Source organism: Harmonia axyridis, chromosome 2, assembly GCF_914767665.1.
Source record: "Harmonia axyridis chromosome 2, icHarAxyr1.1, whole genome shotgun sequence".
Classification (NCBI taxonomy): Eukaryota; Metazoa; Arthropoda; class Insecta; order Coleoptera; family Coccinellidae; genus Harmonia; species Harmonia axyridis.
Genome location: NC_059502.1, coordinates 54,774,146 through 54,796,175, shown reverse-complemented (window position 1 = coordinate 54,796,175; position 22,030 = coordinate 54,774,146). Strand labels below are relative to the sequence as shown.

The following is a 22,030-nucleotide window of genomic DNA, read 5'->3' as shown; positions in this document are numbered from 1 at the left end:
ATAAAGTTAAAAATTGTTCTGGTTAATCTGCATTTTGAAACTTCAGGGGGAAAAGTTAGTTTAAATTCACTGCTTGCTTGATTCCTGCGTTAAAATAGTTCTGAAAACATGCATATTTTAAGCACAAACACCGTCAGAGTCAGACATAGTTACCAAAAAAGCCTTATGCGTCGCCTAGTGCTATATGAGGTTTAGCTTGATGCTTGATCCTTGTAGGTACCTACTGGTAACATCTTGTGAAATTTCACGGCTAAGGATGAATAAGTGATGATTTACTATATTCTCTTTGACGTATTATCGAGAAAAAAAGCAAATCAACAATAACAGATAAATATTTGATTTATTCAACAGTATTTATCGTTTATACTATCACAATATCATTTCAGTGATTCTCAACTTTGAAAATATCTGTACAATAAAATCTAACACACATCTATAAAAATAGTTTATCACATAAAATATTTGATTTCACATAAGCCTAAGTACGAATTCAACCATTTGGTATAAAAATAGATGCATTGGTTACATCCTTAAGTAGAAACATTGTCATTCTTTATCGCTTTAACTTCTTGTAATAATTTTAGTCAATTAACATGTCTTCAAATAAAATCATATCGTTTCTCTCGTTTACGTCTGGAAAAACTACCCCAGTGTAGAGAAAGATAGTAAATTTCCAAACAAATTATTACAAAACAAGTGAAACTGGTTAATCCAATGATTGCGTTAAAGACATGGAAAAGTTCAAAACAACTCAAATCTACATAGTTCCAACTATTGTTGAGGATGGAATTCACCATCTCCTTATCTTCTAAACGGCATATGCAGGTTGCTGTTAGAGAGTCTGGTGGGGCACAGTCCAAGTAGAAGAAAGAAACCAAGTGGATTAAGCCATTAAGAACGTAAACGGATGAGGTTACTGAGGCAACTATGCTGGTGGTTATGCTGAATATCTGTAAATAATAGGTTTTAATGTAACAAGTTGAGTTAAATGAAAAGGCATCAAAATAACCATATAAATTGCTCCACATGAGTTAGGGATTTTGACTTAAATTGCAAAAAAATATAGTTTGAATGAGATTTTTGTGATTTCAAGTTGCAGGAAATGAAATTAATTTTAGCACGTAGGTGGTTAAGAAAAATCGAGTAAAATAACGAAATTTTATTCTCAGAGAATTCAAGCATTTTAAGATTATCAGTACAAAGTATGGCCTCCATGGGCATCAATAACAGCTTGACATTATCTTTGCATACTACACACGAGGTTGTTGAACATTTTTTGAGGATTTTGGTTCCATAAACGAGGTAGAAGCTCTCTCAGATCATTTAAGGATTCTGGAGTAGGTTGATGATTATCTAATCTTCTTTGGAGCATATCCCATGCATGTTCTATGCAATTCAAATCTGGTGAGTGCGGAGGTATTGGTAAATATGGAATACCAAGGTCCTCGCGCGCATTCTCAACTATGGCTGCACGGTGCGGTCTAGCGTTATCGTCTAGAAATTGAAAAGTTTCACCAATAGCAGCGTGAAAATTTGGCACAACATTGTCAAAGACATGCTCCCTATAGTGTAAGGCGGTCATATTCCCAGGACAAATGTGTAGATCTGTGCGCCCGTTGAAACATATCCCGGCCCATACCACAACACTACCCCCTCGGAATGGATGGACTTCTTGGACACAGCGACGATTACGGGGTATGCGTGGGATAGTCCATACCATACCCTTAATCTTCGAGAATCTGAAAATCTTCCTTATCTGGATTTATCAGTGAAGAAGATACTACGCCAATGACCGTTCCAATTGATATGTTGCCTTGCCCATTCCAAGCTTTGACGCTGATGGTCACGTGTTAACTCCTCTTAATGGACGTCTAGAACTTAGATTCACCTCTCTCAAACGTCGTCTGATGGTTTCGATGGAAACTTGGACCACATCTGCATTTTGAAGAGTATTCCGTAGCATTCTACATGTAGATGTAGGGTCTCCTCTTGCCGAAACGGTGATGAAACGATCCTGAGCAGGTGTTGTTTTTCGTCGCCCACTAAGCCTTGGTCTTTCCAACACGGAACCTGTTTCCCTGAACTTATTCCAAAGTCGAGGTATCACACTTTGTCTGACTTGGAGCCCTTTCGCTACAACAATCTGAGTTAGGCCACCCTGTAGCATTCCGATAGCCCTATTAGCCTCAGCGTTTGTTAATTTACGTCTTGGCATTTTCAGAAAACTCGTTTCAAATCGAAGCCGTTGATAAACTGACTCCATTTCAAAATGAGAACATTCATGATGCATATGCAAAGAACCAAACTTCAGAAAAAAGGCGACCAGATTGACGAAATATCTCATACTGATTTTTATTGGATCGATTAAAGTTGTTATTGTGTTTTAAATAATTTTACAGCGATTTCTCGAAGATTACATGTAGGATACAGTTATTGTTCCCTGTAAATAATTGCGATGGTCAACCGGATGATTGGAGACCTATTAGTTTCTTCGAGTATCGAGGGCATGACAGTTTCAATGAATTTACAGGGAACGAATTGTTATTGTACATATAATGTAAAAAGGATGTGTAATTCTTCGAGGTGTCGAAGATATGTCAGTGAGTTGTAAATCTTGAAGAGATTTATTGGGGGGTTGGGAAAGTTCGAAGACAACACGGTCGTACCAGATGTGTCACATCTGTGAATCAGGTTCTGGTTCTAGTCCTTCGAGAATATTCGATTTCCAGGAATCCGCGAAGATCTTTGTGGGCGGTACGGCAAAATTCTTATTGGACTAGGGGATGGTACTTTCCCTAAGGGTGTGGTCAAGCCGAAAGAAGGGAGGTCGATATTCAAGACAGGGTAAGTTCTAATCGGCAAAGAGGGGCAGTTCAAATTAAGCCGAAGACGGGTAGAGTTCAAGTAGAGTCGAAGACGAGTAAAGTTCAAGGCAAGTCTAAGACGAGTCAAGTACGGTCGGTCAACTTAAGACGTAAGACGGTTCGCGGGCTAGATTAAGACGAGTCGCGAACGAGTTAGAGACGAGACGACCGAAAACTTGAACTACGACGAAGACGTGATAAACGAAGACGTTTCGAGTAATCAACAAACGAGTTAAAGACGAAATTCAGTACCGTAGTGAGAAACTTGTAATTAAGACGTAATTAAGATCTTCTCAATACTGAGTTTGTACAGAATAAGTGTGACTTTGTAAATAGATGTAAATAATTCAAAAGAGTTTAATTATTACAAATCCAACAAAGTCGCGGAGAAAAAGACGAAAGGCCAGGTAATCGAATCATACCTCTAGACGATCGATTAACCAAGCCTACATACATACTTTTCAAAATGATTGAATACGACATCCCCAACTCTTGTGGAGCAGTATATCTATAGGCAGGACATTGTCGTCGTCCTACTTCGTTGAGGTTAGACGTTCGCATCAAGGTCTTTATAAACTTGACGCTCACCGTTCACATTATCAAAAAATATTCTGTTTATTTATAAAATCTAACCTCCAAATTTTGACAACTGCAACGGCACCGAACTTTATAAATGACCTTGACCTTTGGCGCATTTCAACTGCTACACAATCTGGTTAGGGTCGGTTTTCCACTCTACATGGCGCAACTTGTAGCCTCTTACGTCTGTTCTCGCAAGTTAAATGCCAAAGTACTGTCAAAAAGGGCACTGTTAGCCGGAGTCTTGTAAGGATCTCTGATGTCATCGTTATTCTTCACATTATCACATACAGGTCATACCTCATGTACCTCCGTGATGTAAAGTGTTTATTTATGAAATAAACTTTATTTTTTGCATATGTATTGATAGCTCTCGTCATGTTCTTGCTGTTGAGGTTTGTTTTCAAAATTTTGTTGATTCTCCTAATGAACTCAGTTGTTAAGTCTTCCTTCATTCTTTGATGGTTTATTCGTCGGTTTTGTTTCATTCCTAGGTATTTATAAAGATCGTCCGATTTCATTGCTTCTATCTCCTGTCCATTGGAGAGAGCTATCGGTTCATCTTGGATTTTTCCACGCACTACGCTAATAGTACGACACTTGTCCAGTCCGAATTTCATCCCCACGTCTTCCGAAAAATTTTCCACCAGTTTGACCATAATTTGCAAGTGGTTTTTGTTGCCTGTTATAAGTTTGAGGTCATCCATGTATAGCAAATGATTGAGTGCAATAATATTTCTGTTTCCTTTCACATTGAAACCTTTTTCAGTAGCATTCAGTTGTTTAGAAAGAGGGTTCAGCGCCAAGCAGAACCATAAGGGACTCAACGAATCTCCTTGGAAAATTCCCCTTTTTATTGGAATATCTTTAGTAGTTATGTTCGCTGTAGAGAGTTCGATATTCGTTCTCCAGTTGCACATTGCATACTTCAGAAAGTTTATTGTAATTGGATCGATCTTGTATATTTCCAAAATTTTTGTCAGCCACCCATGTGGAATAGAGTCGAAGGCCTTCTTATAGTCAAAATATGTCATAAAAAGATTTCTGTGTTTTTTGAAGGCTTGGTTGCATATGATGGAATCTATTATCAGCAGTTCCTTCGATCCTAGTGCATTCTTGGAACATCCTTTCTGCTGTGCTGTCATTATATTATTTGTCTCGCAATGTTTGTAGATACGAGATGCTATACATGATGTGATGATTTTATATATTGTTGGTAGACATGTAATTGGTCTGTATTTTGATGGATCCGCTGTGTGTTGCATATCCTTCGGTAAGAGGTAAGTGGTCCCTGTTGTTAAAAATTTGGGCATTTCCGTTGGATTACTTATAACATCATTTATGGTTTCAACAAGCCTGCCGTGTATACACCAAAATTTTTTCAACCAAAAGTTGTGGATTCCATCTGGGCCGGGTGATTTCCAATTGTGTGTGTTTTTCAATATTTCATGGAATTCTTCTATAGAAACTGCGTTATGCGGCATTTGTTCCATTGTCTCACAGGATTTCTCTTCATTTCTTATCCAATCAGCCTGGGAGTTGTAAGGGGTTGGTGTAGTCAGTTGATCTGTCCAAAAATTCTCAATATCCTCGACGGTTGGATAACTTCCTGGTGTTGCTGACATATTATTGTTTAACATTCTATAGAATTTTCTTTCGGAATTTTCAAAAATCATATTATCCTGTTTTCTTCTATAGCTCTCATTGTATCTTCTGAGTCTTTCGGAGTACACACTAAGTTTTTGTTTCAGTGTGTCTAAAATTTGTTGAGCATTTTCATTGTTTGGATCATACGATGTATGTTGCCGGTGACGATCCATTATTATATTCACCATTTTTTGTAATCTTCTAGACGGCGAACCTTTTGCAAATTGGGTGAGCCTCCCAATTTCTTGGCGGATGCTATGAACTTTGTCTTCTAGCCTTTTTTGCCAATGTGGTTTATTTTGTTGTTTTTCTCTGGCTGGTTGCTGACTTTTAGGTTTTGGCTTCACACCTAGCACTGTTGCTATTGAAAATGCTGCACAGTATATGATGAGGTGTAATGATTCGAGATCATGGTAGTCAGAAAGATACTTGGGTATAATCTCCTTGTTGGTCATGACCAGAAGATGAGATAGTTTCTTAGATGTCCTCAATCTTGGCAGAATCGGTCGTCTCAATGGATCTGTGCCCTCAAAATATATAACGCATCTATTCATTGTGGCAAATAATCGCTCCAGTAGTTCTCTTTGGTCTTCTTCTGGATTTACGACGGGTGCAGCATATATATTCCGTCGTTGAGCATCACTTATTGCTAACACATCTGCGTTGTTTTGTTCCTCAGAGTTCATTTGTGCATTGATGTTGTGTTGGTTTTCAGCACAATCGTAGTTTTCTTCAATTGTCGTTTCGTTGCTAGTGAGGTTCCTATTCTGTAGCCTCAGTTGGACTTCATTTTTTATGGTGTTAAGTCTCTCATCGGGTACAAGTTTATTTCTCAATATGACCCGGTATTGGTCGGCTACTCTTTGCTCAGAAACTTGAAGTTCGGGATAGTTTCTGTGGAATTCTGCAAATAATTTTTGAAGGTAGCCTATTTTATCCTCTTCCATATTAGTCACTTCATAATATATGCGCATGATCGTTTCATTTATCGAACTTGTCCATTTCATGCGTCTTCTTGGTAGACCTGCTTGGGTGAGTGCTGGTTGGGGATCCTGCGCAGCACCTTCAGCGGTCGGAGAAACTCGTGTTATTCTTCTCCTAGAATGTTGAGATTGTGGAGGCGTAGCATTTTGTTCGACAGACGCCCGTCTCCTTAGCACTCTGTCACCGACGTCCCGCATACTGTCATGTCCAGCGCCGGCTCCAGACAAGCCCTGACGAACCTCAGGCAGCGGCTCTATATTCCTATTCCTTAAATTCACCATCATTCATGGGTTCCTCCGTTTCGTGGGGGAGACGGCCTTTGATCGCTTTTTACGATCCGCAGAGCTACGGTGGGAGAATTCTTGAGCTGCTTTCCACACGGCTTCGTCCGTTACCCTGGACAGGGACCCATCGACAGGTTTCAGCTTCCCGGGTCAGAGAGCTCCTGGAATCTGCGGTGGGCAGGAGTCGATTCAACTCTCCTGATAGGTGAATCGCTAGAGATTCACCTACCGCTACCCTATTATTATTATTATTATTATTATATGTATCCGACATGTCGAAAACGAAGAAAACCTCCATGACACTTTATACCATTTCTTGCCAGTAAGTGGTGACCCAAAATGACAACGAAATACACCCTGAAAAGAGTGAAGCTGTACTCTTTAGTCAAACGAGTAGAGTTCCCCACAGCCACGTCGTAATGTTCGGTAGGATCATCGAATGGAAGAGCCTGATTAGAAATTATCAGCACACTCTGGCAGTATCTTCCTGGATTGGTTCATTCCAAAAAGTTTTTTTGGTGAGATCTAAGAAATATCTTGATCTTAGTTAGAATATTTTGCTTCTCCTTACTGGATTCTTCACAGGACACCTCATGAGAATGAGAGCAGCAGAAAACAACGAGTGCAGATCCTGCAGCGGGGAGGAGCAAGAAACTCACGATCATCTGGTAAGGGAATGCGTTGCCATCGCTAGCCAACGAAAAAAATGCTTTGGACCAGACTTGAAGAAGTAAGGCGAAAACCTCCTTCAAGCCATCCCAGATACTGGAGTTCATTAGAACTCTGGAACTAAAGGACGAACTGTAGACTACGACGACTAATGGTGAGGACAGCTATGATGAAGGCACAATAGACTTTAAGGTGTAAATTTATAACAGTTTCACAAGATTCACGACTCAATATTTGTTCTTAAACGTGTCATCAAGAAGAAATCAGAGCTTCTCCTCTGCGAATGTTTTTTATGTCTTATTGGAGCTGTACTCCAAGTGATTTTTTTATGATACTATCAGTCTCTCTCAAATTTTAAACCTATTTCAGTGTTTTATTGAAACTTGGAACCAATCATTCTCGGTGAAATATATCGTCATACATGCGATGTTGCATAGTCAACTGTTTCATTGTTACTGGAATGGTATTCGAAACTGTATTGTCCTACTTTTTCTCTTTTTCGTCCATCGTCCCCCCTGTACTACCCGTGTCAAAGAAGTCAGGGGTCAGTCACCCTGTTTCCTGATATGAAGAGTAACTAAAATTCACAAATATTCCCTCAAAACTTGAAATAAGCAAACTTAAATACTGACCTTGATAAAGCCTTCACAGGCGTTTCTCCGTAGTCCGGGATATTCTTTTCTACAGCAAGTGAGATGAACAAATCCAAAGATACCTGATAGTAGAATCTGTGAACAATTAGAAAATAACAATACCAAAATGGTTCACCCTTATGATCCAAGATACAGCAATAATGGAACAACAAACATTGATAACAGATAGCTAATTTTATAATTTTAAGCCAGGGATGGTCTCAAACGATTAGATTCGATCCGTTCGGCCTGTAAACATGATAATGTAATAAACTGGCCTGTAGTTGGGTGTTAATGTTTAAAAAGGAACTTATTAGAAGAGCGGCTTTCTATAGTTCTGGCCAGTATAGTTGAAATTAACACAATTTCTCTTTTATGAAAGAATCTTTCGTGCGTCCGGCTTATGCACTAGGATAAGTCTTATATTTGATCTTTTTCGAGGAAGTGTTTCACTGAATGAGACCAAGTATTTTTGAATAACAAAGTTTAATAATGAATTGAAATAATTAATGAAAAAAAAATACAATCAATAAAATTTGCACATTACTAGCCTATGGCAAACACCTTAAGAGTAAATAAGAAAAAAATTATAACCTTCGACAATCTTGGACTATTTTGGTAAATCTTTTATAAGGAGAAAAATCATCAAACAATATATATAGGATTAAATTAAATATCCTTACCCTGGATATCACAATCACTGTTCAAATAAACCTTTCAACAAATTCCCTATTTGTACCTTTCCTGAAACCGTTCCCGCAAACCGACTTGAACTTTATTCAACTTAGGATCGAACTTGAACTCCGAAACCAAATTCCCCTTTTGGTCCCACCTTCCAACCGAACCCCGAACTTTAACTCTAACTCTGACTTTAATTCTAACTCTCTACCCTCGAACTTCTAACTGACTCCCGAGTTGAAAACTGTTGTTTTTATCGTTGAATAATCGTCACCCTCCTTCTACCAAATTTTTCTAAGCGTCTATTTTTTTTTTTTTCGTCCAATCAGAGTGATTGTCCTTATGTACCTAGATTATTGGTTCCACCCCATGTTATGTACTATTGACATGGGGTTGTTCCGTTGGTACCGCCTAAATTGGAAACCATTTTGTTGGACGCGGACCACCGTTGGTGGTCCCCTCCGAATAGAACAGATTTTTATGTTCGGAGTTTTGGGCCATTTAAACCTCCCTAGAGTTTTTACGACTACATTTTTATTGCCTTGACATCCTGTACTAATCTTGTGAAATTGGAACCTACTTGTTTTATCGTGGGATATCGACAGTGCCAACTACCCTGGGGTGTTTATCTTAAGCCAGGATGAAGGATTTAATGCCTAATAAATGTGAGGGGTGACAACGACTTCATTTGCGTTCACTCTACTGGGATAGAACCGGGAATTTGTTGAATATCCTTTCAATGAGCCTGTACTAATTATAAATTATTATTCTTATTCATTACAATAACTTCTAAAGGTAATTTCCAGAGGATGTTTAAAATAACAATTTCTATCTCCGTGCAGAATTGCATGTTGATCGCGTAAGCATAAAAAATGAATATCGAAAAAAAATTCCAAATATTTCTGTAATTAGAAAACAATTGTAGTTAACATTTGATTGATATATAATATGTAGAATGAGCACCCTAATGTTAAACTGAATTTTAGGAGGATCATTTCCACGGGTAACTGGGACTGAAAGAGCGCTTTGAGTATTTTTTAAAAATTATTTCGTTGATGTAGTTATTTAATTAATGGTTATTAAATTGAACCCTTATTTTGAGAATTGTATACTCTATACGTACATTTTGGAATTGTTAAATTTTTTTTCTCTTCAATAAAGGCATTATTATTATAACAGAATTTGGGGACACCACATTTGTACTCACTGAGTCGAACCTTATTATTGGAGACCACTGACTCAAAATTCAAAATATAGAAAGATATGAATTATGTGGCTTTTGCCTGGGATTGAAAATCCTAAGATACTCACCGGTACTGCTGTATAAAAGGGATTCAGCTGGGGTCTTGAATTTGGAGCATAAATTTGTTGACTTGAACATTGAAAAGACATTATGATTCCAATAATCAGAATAATCCACATCACAGTTTTAGCTCTATCATGGTATGTTATGATTGGCGGCAAGAATTCAATAGGCACTGAAAAAGAATCGAAAATGTCTCAGATATGATATTTCACTAATACCAATTTGAAAGAAACCAGAAATGAGAATGAATTTCAACAAGGAAATTTAAAAATTTTCAAAAAATATGTGGTGTTGGCCGTAGTCCTTCAATCATGGCTTAAGTACCTTTAAAGTACAGCTTGTTCAGAAATTAACGCCAAATAACTATCGTCTTCGTCGTATTTTTGGTGATTATTTGAAACTGACCGAAGATGAGCATTTTTACCGAAGAATTGAAGTAGAATATGAATCTCATTCCTGATTAAATGGCTTCGTCCTTTAGTAAAAATGCCGTATTTAGTAGAGCAAATACTATCCTCAAGTCATTATAACGAATCATCATTACATCCATTTACAATTTAAATTAACTGATTGGTGGTACGTTTTACACTCTGGTGGTATCATCGTTCCAGACTGATATTTTGTTTTCAAAATGTAATCATCGACGATATTTGGTTCCAACAATACAGGAGATCTTGGCATACAGTGTGTTAACCATCAATTAATTGCAAAATCAATTTGGTGATATCTTTATTTCCATAAGTGGTTCAGTTAACTGGCCCCCTGGTTTGTGCCACTCAAGAGGAAACATCACCTCGTGGCTGCTCAGAAATTAGAGATATTTCTACTCACAATATGGGGTTATGGGGTTTTAACATAATTTCCTTAAACAGTAATCTACATGGAGAAAAGTAACTATTTTTAATTTGCGAATGAAATACAACAAAAATATGGGTAAATTTTCGTTTTTCACGAAAAATTTGATGATATGGACTTTCTACAAAGCATTACAAAAGAGGTAAAACTATAATTTCGTGAAAATTGTCGTACAGTGCTGCCCTTTACTTATTTGCTCTGATAAAAGAAAGAAAATGAAGTGAATGTAAAATTTCGTACACCGTACAAAGTTTGATCATAGCAGAAGCACTAGAAGGGAAATGACACTACCAAAGTTTGACTGATTCGCGAAAAACCACGTGGTGGTAATCGCTCTCAAAGTCTCTCGATTACTTTTTATGGGTTAATATTTAATGTTATTGGTTTATTCCGACAAACCAGCAACTCTTGAAGCATTGAAAACCATAATTCAAGTCATCATTGACGCTATAGGGCCAGATTACAAAAAAAAAACATACAAAATATAGTGAAAAATTGTTCTTATCGAATGAATTATGCAACTCGTATTCACGGCGTACAAATCCCGGAAATCATATTTGAAAAATGAATGCCATGGTATTATCTAGCAGATTACAATAATAAAAAATTCATAACAAGAATATTTCAATCCTCGTATTATGATTTAATGTTCTCAAGCTAAAAACATTCATTAAGAGCAACTTTATCAAATAGTTTTACGTAATTTATTTGCTACGAGACTTCCGAATGTACATTTATGATGCTTGGTGATCAAAGTAAATCAACTAAAGAAGGAAAAGTTATTTATTCACTAAGAGCATTGAGAGATCATTTCTAAAATTACGTTTTTTTATACAGCATATTTTTTTAAGAAAATTGGTTATCCCAGGTAAAAGTTTCATACAACAAAGCTTTTAACGAACGTGCTACCGTTGGTAATAACTCAGAAACGAGATTAATTTCATTCGATCTATATATGTTAATAGTGAGCATAAAGTTTTTTTTTGTTACTACGTTTTTTTTCTACAGCAGACATTCTTTTAAGAAAATTGGTTTTCCTAGGGTCAAGTTTTGGACTAAAAAGCTTTCAACGAAATTGTTACAGTTCCAAATAAAATACGAAGAAGAGATTTTATTCGATCTTTGTTGACAGTTACCTCAAGCATTGAAGCAATTTTGCTTATATCCAGCATAAATTTTTTCAAGGAAATTTCCTCACCTCTAGGTGCCTTATTCAAAACAATCATTCTGCTATGTCTCAAGCTGTTTCTGGTAGGAGCGTGCTTGTCGCCAAGCTTGAAATTAGCTAAATTTTGTGGAACAGTTGTCACTAATCCATGTGTCAATGTGGGCAATCCTTCGTTTTGTAAATGTTGATAACCGGACTTATCCATGATTTTTGAATCGAACTCTTCTTGATTTCCATTTATTTTATCTGCATTCTCGTCTTGCTCCGCATCCCAGGTGTTATTATTGTTTTGATTCATCTCTTGTTCCTGGAAATAAAAAACACATTTATAATTCGATGATACAATTCTAAGATCATTATTCAAAAACTAGAGGAAAATAGGTATATTGAATCAGGTAGGTGCTAGATACACATAATAATTTTTAGCACTCGTTCCTTGAACATGACTAAATCATTTCGTTATGCCGTCTGAATTTTTAGAATTCTGAGTCGAGATTGGTCCAAAACAATTAGGTGGGTATCCCCCTAACGGAAAAACCTAGAAACTTGATATTTTCAGGGTAGGTTGGGATCACGAATTCCGCAATTGAATTTGTTAGGTGTGATATGGTTAAAATTTCGTATTCATATGTAAAATGACGTATTCAAGTTACATGCACAGTTCTGTCTAGATCGTGTTATCACAAGTATAGAATATTCAAACAAATATGGAAAAAACCCAATATCCAAACAGTAGAAATTTTTCGTGTATACCTAACTGAAAAATGACAATTTTTCAAGTTTTCGTGCAGAATTTCGTGTTGATCGCCTCCCCAGTCGCCAGAACCATAGAAAAGTCAAACATTTTATTCAGAGATAACAAATATCTCTGAGATTATCCGAAAATAATTATTTCGTAACAGATCTGAACAAGTTGAAAACTCACGGTTTTGTGCAGATGGCACTACCATTCTAGAAAATTCAAGTAAAATCGAAAAAATATGTCATTTGTGTTCAGTGAGTTATATCATTTGATCATGGAAAGATACACGCCTAATAGTTATTTATAATACAAGTGCAGAAGGCATTGATATTCTTCCACGAGTTCAAAATTCAAAAACGAGCCACGAAGTGGCGAGTTTTGGAATGAACGAGTGGTAGAATGAGCCTTCTGTACGAGTATTATACATTATTTTCTCTAATTCATTGCATTTTCATTGAAATTAATGAAATATTTCCATAAATATAATTTAGTGATTTTTGCATTGAAAAATGTTGGTTGGCAGAACTGATTTCTTTAAGGCAAATTGATCAATTGACAGATAAAGCCGTGGCGGAAAGTTCGGAGTACCAACATAGAATAATAAAATATAACCATGAAAACTGTGCGTTTCTGATATATTCTCGCACGATTTTGTTCTACAAGATGTGGAAGAATGAACGGAATAACCACAGAATTAGAGAATAGTTATTTATAATACAAGTGCAGAAGGCATTGATATTCTTCCACGAGTTCAAAATTCAAAAACGAGCCACGAAGTGGCGAGTTTTGGAATGAACGAGTGGTAGAATGAGCCTTCTGTACGAGTATTATACATTATTTTCTCTAATTCATTGCATTTTCATTGAAATTAATGAAATATTTCCATAAATATAATTTAGTGATTTTTGCATTGAAAAATGTTGGTTGGCAGAACTGATTTCTTTAAGGCAATTTGATGAATTGACAGATAAAGCCGTAGCGGAAAGTTCGGAGTGCCAACATAGAATAATAAAATATAACCATGAAAACTGTGCGTTTCTGATATATTCTCGCACGATTTTGTTCTACAAGATGTGGAAGAATGAACGGAATAACCACAGAATTAGAGAAATATCATTCCGAAATTATTAAATTGTTTCATAAAAATCAGTGCTTATTTTGAATACTGAGAAAGATTAAGAAGAATTTTTCAACGACGTTATTCAGTTAATCGACTCTATTCGTTGTACCGTCGACAAATTTGAAAAGAAATCAACTTTACATGTAAACAATTATATAGGGATATAGGGAGTTTGTGAATAAGTGCGACAAATTTCAGGAGGTGTTTCTCCATAAAAAAATAATAGCTTTATGCTATATAACTTTTGTTAATGCTTCATTTTCCGAGATAAGGGGTGTTGAAGGTTTATACATATAGGAACTGACTATTCATTTATAGTTCTGAAACCGGCCGACATATGCGAATGAGATTTGGTGGGTTTCAAGAGGTAGATTTTTCGCATTTTCTGACATGCAATTAGAAATTCAGCATACGGGTAATGATATCATTTTTTTTGAGAAAAAATGGTACGCAACTGAGATATTTCAAACTAACAATCATTTTTGAATTCTTGGTTCAGTTCGTGACAAAATACTTCTTCTGCCTTTTTTTGTATAGGGCGCTGTTTTTATGCAAAAAAATAAAACATCTTAACGCGTATTTGTTGTTACTTTAACACATTATGTAGTAGCGATACTATAGTGGGCTACTGTTTCATTTTTTTGCATAAAAACGGCGCCCCATACGAAAAATAGGCAGGAGATATTTTTGTCACGAATTGAATGCAGAATTCAAAAATGATTGTTAGTTTGAAATATCTCAGTGGCGTACCATTTTTTTTCTTTAAAAACATTGAGACACCCTGTATCTCGGAAAACGAAGCATTTGCGGACAAAAGTTATATACCATAATGTCAATTTTTTTTTATGCAGAGTCATCTCTTGAAGTTGGTCGCACTTATTCACTTACACCCTGTATAAAATGATCTCCCATAATTTCGAATGAAAATTGATCACAATCCGACAACGTACTTAATCTAAACATGTTGGGGACAAGTAAAAATTGCTCATACTTCCTCTATCTATGTTTATTACTCTCTATGACTTTAACTAAAGAGCAATTTGATAATAATAATAATAATAATAATAATAATAATAGCAATTTATTTCAAAAATTATCACAGTCTAGACAAAATTAATCACAGAATGAACAATCTATCACAGAATGAGACAAAAAGAAACAGGTCAAGCGAGAAAAGAAAAAAAAATTTTCAATGCCGGATAGAACAATAATCGTAATACTCATCCAGGCAATACGGTTCACAATCCACTAAAAATTGACGAACCTTAAAGTCAAAAGAGCCTGCACCATCAAGATCCCGCATGGATTTAGGTAATGAATTGTATAATTTCATACAAGAATACAGCACACTATTCTGAGACTGTGTCAGAAATAGTCTTGGAAGATGAAAAGTATGAACTTGCCTTGTGTTGTTAATATTTTGAAATTTATTAAACAGGTATTTATGCTTGGATACAAATTGCAAAGACTTGTAAACAAAAAGCCCAGTGACTGTCAGGATGTTATTGTCCCTGAAAATATTTCTACAGGATTCCCTAAAATGCATTCGCAACATCAACCTCAATGCCATCTTCTGAGTAACAAATAGGCGACGCGCAGAAATGCTTCCACCCCAAAATATTATACCATACGCTAGTCGCGACTCGAAATTAGCGTAGTAAACAGTTTTTAAGATATCGACGTCAACCTGACGTTTTAGTACATTAATGGAATAATTAACCGATAAAAGCTTTCTATTTAAAGAATCAACATGCACATGCCACTTTAGGGTACTATTAGAGCAAGAGCCCGTGAGTGCCAGACCTTCGGATTTTCATAAAAGCTGAAAATTTTTCTATGTGTGTCCCTAGTACAGGTAAGAATGATCCCCACCCATGAAGCTGAGGCAGCGGTGGCTTTGGCAGGTAACAGGTAACAAAGGTGTATAAAATTCCATCTCAAATTTATCATAAAATAAAACTTAATTTTTTTATATTTGATTCATAATAATATCAAAACTCGCGTCGCTCATTGCCAGACAGTTAGTATGGTTGCAACCCTCTGCCGGACACCCTTAAACTATTATAATTTATAATTATACTTACGTTATATTATAAAATCTCAATTTTATATATAATTTTTTGGGGGCCTATTAATCTATGTTTACATGATAGCCGGACAGTTTCGACGGTTCTATCATCTTGCTAGACGCATTCAAAGTGAGCATTAGTTCGGGGAGCAAGGAGCGTATACAGTAACTAGTGCGAGTGAGACAGAGCGCTTGGTCTATTGCGGCCCTTTACTGCGCATCAGCTGTTGTTTATTGTAACTATCTGGTGAACGGCTATGCTCATAATAAATGTATTATTTTTCTGTGCAGTTTATAAAATAAATGTGATCAGTTGTAATAAAGTGCTATCATGAGTGACGAAAAAATAGTTTGCTTTGTTTGTAAGAAAAGTGATGAACACATAATATTATTTTCTGAAGAAACTTTAAAAAAATGCCAGACTATTCTTAAATTACGAAAAATACATAAGCTAAAATACAGAGACATTACTTTACCTAGTGAATACACCGAGAGTGGTTATCACAGAGTATGTTACAAGGTATTTACAGGTCTTATGAAAAAATATTTCACCTCTCAACCATTAAGTGCTGAAAAACAAAAAGGAAAAAAACAAGAGAGTTGTGTAATTACAAGCAACTCATCTTCAACCTTGTCGTCGATACGAGATTTGAGTTCCGAACTACCTGATCTACAATCTTCGTCAACAGAATCTTCATCTCAACTAATTTTACTATCCCAGTCCACAGAAACACAACCTTCGACATCTGAAAATGAATCTCATTTACAGTCTGTACCCTCAGAATCTCCCACGACATCTCAGCCAGCTCCAATTTGTGAATCAATAGGTCTACAATCTGCAACTCTTCGAGATATTGCTGACGTTTTCGAACCAGAAGTTATTGATAATAATTTTGTAACTCAAGATGTTAATATTTCGACTGATAATATTGCTGGTAAAAATGATAATGAAGTTGTTTGTATATTTTGTAATAAAAAGAAGAAAAAAGTGCGATCGAGAATGATTCTGCTTCATGCAGCTGATGTTCAGCAATTTAAAGATAGTGTCAAACCTAATATTGAAAGTCATGAAGAGTTTACAGATTTTTCTAATAAATTGGATAATTTTTCTGGCTCAAAAATCTATTATCATACTGAATGCCGAGTTGATTTTAATAATAAGTTATCTTCATTAAAAGCAACGCCTAGCAAAACGGAGTGGCATTATCACCGGGAGTATCATCAAACAGTTTTTAACGAAATTAGTACAATCATTAAAGAAGATGTGATTAAAAAAGGGCGGTGTTTTTTATTAGTGTATTTACATGAATCATATATCGATTTATTAGAAAAAATTTTTCAAGAAAATTCTATTCAAATGACAGCTACTTTCACAGCACACCACCTTGAAGAAAAAATTTTAAAAGTATTCTCTAAGGATATAAAATTCTTTACTGTTCGTAATAAAAAAATACTAGCTCCAAAATATCTAGAAGCCATCGATGATTCAGTACTGGATAATTTACAACAAGAAAACATTTTACAAAAATCTGCATTGATTCTGAGAAAAATAATACTCCAAATAGAAAAAAAAAAATTATCAACAAAAAATATAACATCACAGCATTTAATATCCGGAGAAGTTTCAATACCAGAAGAATTATCAGACTTTTATTCTACCCTTCTTGGTGGATGTAACCAAAAACGAAAGACTGGCCAAAAATGTTCTCGTCTAGTTCGTTCTTATTGTCAAGATGTTATTTTCGGAGTTCATGATGGTCGAGTTAAAACGTCAAAGCATATCATGTTAGGTATGACTCTAAAAAGCTTAACAAGCAGCAGAAAAATAATTGACATTATAAACAGATATGGACACTGTATTAGTTATCAAGGCGTTGAAGAATTAGAAACTGAAACTACATTTACATCAATGAAAAAGTCTAGCTTATGTCCAGAAAAAATAAAAAAAAAACCAGAGCTTTTTACTGGTGTGGCATACGATAATTTTGATCGTTTTGTTGAAACTTCTAGTGGTAAGGATACTTTACACGACACAGTCGGAATAATATACCAAAATATCGATGCAGATACAACTGACGAGCCTGAAATGTCCGAAGTTTCAAGTGAAAATACTTCGCCGAATAAAAAAAGAAGAAGAAGAACATTTGATGAAATAAATATAGATGAAATGCCATACCCTAAGAAACCCAAAATGACAAGTGAGTTACAATTATCAGTCGATGATATAGAATGTATAGACTCTCAAATAAACACGGAAATTGACAACATATGGATGATTAGTCACGCTTTAGAATTACCTGATGTACCTATGTGGGTTGGTTTCAATAGTCAGATTGATGATCAGGATAGTCCACAACAACATATATCTTACTTGACGCCGATAAATGCATCTCCAACCAGTACACCAATCGTATTAGAAACTATGAAACAAAGCCAAAAAATAGCTGAAGATTTACAGCAACCCTACATACAGGTAACCTACGATCTAGCTATAGCTAAAGTAGCGTTACAAATACAAGCTACAGAAAAACCAACATTTGATAATTTATTCATTCATTTAGGACCATTTCATATAATGATGGCTTACTTCAAAGCTATCGGTAAAGTAATTAATGATTGTGGGTTGACTACTGTAATGGTTGAGAGTAATTTGCTGGCAAACGGTTCAGTTAATGGGTTTTTAGAGGGAAAACACTTTAATCGCTGCAAAAGATTGCATCCTTTAGTAGCATTAGGACTAGAAATACTACATTTTAAATCATTTTTACAAAATGATAACATTACCTTAACTGAGGATATAATAGATGAAGTTAAAAGACTCCAAAATTGCAAAATTTCTTTGTTTGAAATTGAAAATGATGGCCTTAAAGAGCTGATAAATAACTACGGTATCTACAAACAACAAACCCTTAACGGGGAGCATGGTAAAACGTCACAATTTTATCTAATTTATATAAATCTTATACATCATTACTTGGACTTGTCTCGAAGTATTCGTGCTGGAAATTTTCAACTCTTTAAATCAGTGTTACCTAAAATTACAAGCATTTTTTTTATATTGAATCAACAAAACTATGCTAGGTGGAGCGTCAAATATTATGATAATCTACTGCAAGTTGACAAAACTCATCCTGATTTGTATGAAGGATTCCTAAAAGGCTGTTTTGGAATTAAAAGAACTACCAAGCCATTTTCAAGACAACCTATTGACCTGGTTCTAGAGCAAACTATAAATGCAGAAGCTGCAAGAAGGCTGACAGGTGTTACACACTTCACTAACTCAATTTCGGCGCGACAACGGTGGGCTCGAAACCATGATGTGAGATCTACAATTATAAGTCAAGTTTATCTTGAACTTGGACTACAAAAACATCAAGATATTTCAGCAGATTTGAATCCCCATAATATCAGGAAAAACGCCAAACAATTACAACAATTTGTCGCAACTTTCGATCAATTTATCAATCCTTTCAGTTTAGAAGTTCCCAAAGACCAATTAGTAAATATTTCATCAGGAAAGTCCGCATCACTGCCAGTAGAAGAATTTCTATTAAATTTAGAAGCTAACGGCGATAGCCTTCGAAAAACATTCATTTCTGAATGCCAATCTGATATTACGCGATTTGAAAAAGCTATTAAAAAAAAATCTATTAATAATTTTTCTAAAGATTATGAAAAAAAAAAAATTAAAGTCGGTGGACAAATTCAAGAAGTTAAAATTCAAAGGGATTTATTTGGACGTATGCTGGGAATCTCAATGGATTACAGCATTGACATTTCAAAAATCTTATCCTACCCGATTACTTCAGTACCGTTGTCAATGTGTCATTTGGATGGGACCGTTTGCAAGACCGATAAATCTGCTTTGATGAAATGTTTAGAGAAAGAGGCCGAGCATGAACAGCCATCTCAAATTGATATTCTAATAATTGACGGTTTTTTTTTGTTACATACAATGAAAAATGTTCCTAGAAAATTCGGAGACATTTCTAAAAAAATGTTGCAGATGGTAACTCAATTAAAAGCGTCAAGAATTGATGTCGTTTTCGACCAGTATTTTACCCCATCGATAAAAGGATACGAACGTTCTCTGCGATTTGAATCTGCACAATTGGAGTATACTATTGCTGGTCCTGAACAAGTCCGTCCTAGTGACTTTGTCAAAGAATTAAAAAATTCTAATTTTAAAGAAGCTCTAGTTGATTTTTTTATTTTACACTGGGCTTCTGACGAAATGGCGCCGTTTATTGGCAATAAAATGATACATATAAATTTCAGAAAATGTCATTCGTTTACTGTTAATGAGGCCAAAAAAGTGATGTCAGGTGTAAATGAGGAATTGTCTTGCCCAGAGCATGAAGAAGCAGACACCAAAATAGTGTACCACGCGTGTAAAATTAACCATGAAGCAAACATTGTGATTCGAACTGTTGACACCGATGTTGCTGCTATAATGCTAAGTCACATGCATCGTCTTAATGATGGATCACATGTTTGGATGCTTACAGGAGCTGGAAATAATTTAAGATATGTGGACCTAACTAATATACACGCCAAATTAGGAGAATCTATTTGCAGAAGTTTACCTGGACTACACGCTTTCACAGGATGTGATTACAATCCTGCATTTTACAGAAAAGCAAAATTAAAACCGTTTAAATTGTTAAAAAAATATGTAGAGTTTCAACAAGCATTCATGAAGTTTGGTGACAGCAAAATCATCGAAAATAACAATGAACAAGTATTAATCTTCGATATAATTCAAAGTTTTGTATGCTATCTATACAATATGAATGATATCAATGATGTTGATGCTGCTAGGCTACAAATGTTTATTAATTCGTATACAGTATCTGATGTGAACGAAGCTTTTAATCGAAAAAAGTTGCAAAATTTCGATGCTAGCTGTTTACCACCTTGCAAAAGTGAGCTATGGCAGCAATTTTTGCGAGCGAATTACATATGTAGCATATGGAACAACGCTCACTTACAAAAGCCAACAGCATATAAACCAGTAAATAATGGTTGGATACTGGAAAATGACCACTACTATTTTAAATGGTTTGAAGGAGATCAATTACCGACTTATGTCAGCGAATCTCTAAAAACAGTTCCAGGTATTTGATAATTATGTTAAATTATTATACATTAATTTTGGACTATTTGTAATTAAATTAACTTGGTTTTTTTACTATTGCAGAAAACAATGAAGAAGGCGATATTGAAGACGATCAATCCACAGAATGGAATAATAGTGACGAGGAATATGGATGTATTGACGACGACGATGAAAATGATGAAAATGTTTAAAGATTTTATTAAAATAAATATATTTTTCTGTAACTTTTTTATTTTAAAAAAAATTTGCCCTTTGATATAATAAACAATAAAATTTGATTTACTTTATTTAATTTCATTCATTTAATTCATTGGCTTTACAATTTTGATAGAATTGAAAATAATAAACTTCGTAAAAATGAAAAATAATATAAATAAAATTATTAGAGTTTCGATATGATTGGAGTTGTATTAGAACAATTTTACTGAGTACTGTTTTAAATATTTGTTATTCAAACTGTAAAAATTTATTTAATGAAATTTCTTGACTAAGAAAAAAATAAGCTGCACAATTTGAACTTGATAACAGTGGATGCGCAGTGAAGGACCGCAATAGACCAAGCACTCTGTCTCACTCGCACTAGTTACTGTATACGTTCCTTGCTCCCCGAACTACTGCTCACTTTGAATGCGTCTAGCAAGATGATAGAACCGTCGAAACTGTCCGGCTATCATGTAAACATAGATTAATAGGCCCCCAAAAAATTATATATAAAATTGAGATTTTATAATATAACGTAAGTATAATTATAAATTATAATAGTTTAAGGGTGTCCGGCAGAGGGTTGCAACCATACTAACTGTCTGGCAATGAGCAACGCGAGTTTTGATATTATTATGAATCAAATATAAAAAAATTAAGTTTTATTTTATGATAAATTTGAGATGGAATTTTATACACCTTTGTTACCTGTTACCTGCCAAAGCCACCGCTGCCTCAGCTTCATGGGTGGGGATCATTCTTACCTGTACTAGGGACACACATAGAAAAATTTTCAGCTTTTATGAAAATCCGAAGGTCTGGCACTCACGGGCTCTTGGACTATATCAATGAATAACCCGAGAAATCTAACAGATGTCCCAACTGGAACGTTACAGTCATCAGTAATATTTAAAGATGAAGGAAAATCATGTCGAGAGCGATCAGTATGAAAAAACACCAGCTCGGTTTTTGTTGAATTTAACTTAAGGTCATTATCAGAGCACCAACTCCCAATCCTCCCAAACACCTCAGACGCACCCTCAATAACTGAGGAAACACTGTTACCACAAACGACAACATTTGTGTCATCCGCATAAAGAGAAAGTTCATAAGA

The 22,030-nt window shown here is 35.4% G+C and overlaps 2 protein-coding genes across 5 annotated transcripts in view; one reads left to right on the top strand and one right to left on the bottom strand.

The window, feature by feature from the left end:
* Positions 1-321: 321 nt before the first annotated feature.
* Positions 322-22,030, bottom strand: part of LOC123672236 — a 51,850-nt gene continuing 30,141 nt past the window's right edge. For all 4 annotated transcript variants that reach the window (XM_045606255.1, XM_045606257.1, XM_045606256.1 and 1 more), the window contains exons 2-5: positions 11,697-11,973; positions 9,649-9,815; positions 7,660-7,755; positions 322-950 (exon numbers count right to left, since the gene is read on the bottom strand). In XM_045606255.1, coding sequence (XP_045462211.1) covers positions 600-950; positions 7,660-7,755; positions 9,649-9,815; positions 11,697-11,964 — 882 coding nt within the window. In that variant the 5' untranslated portion in view covers positions 11,965-11,973 and the 3' untranslated portion in view covers positions 322-599. The remainder of the gene's footprint in view (positions 951-7,659; positions 7,756-9,648; positions 9,816-11,696; positions 11,974-22,030) is intronic.
* On the top strand, positions 17,287-20,939 carry LOC123672229. The gene is made up of 2 exons (XM_045606245.1): positions 17,287-20,713; positions 20,797-20,939. The coding sequence occupies exons 1-2, from the start codon at positions 17,380-17,382 to the stop codon at positions 20,904-20,906; spliced, it is 3,444 nt and encodes a 1,147-aa protein (XP_045462201.1). The 5' UTR covers positions 17,287-17,379; the 3' UTR covers positions 20,907-20,939.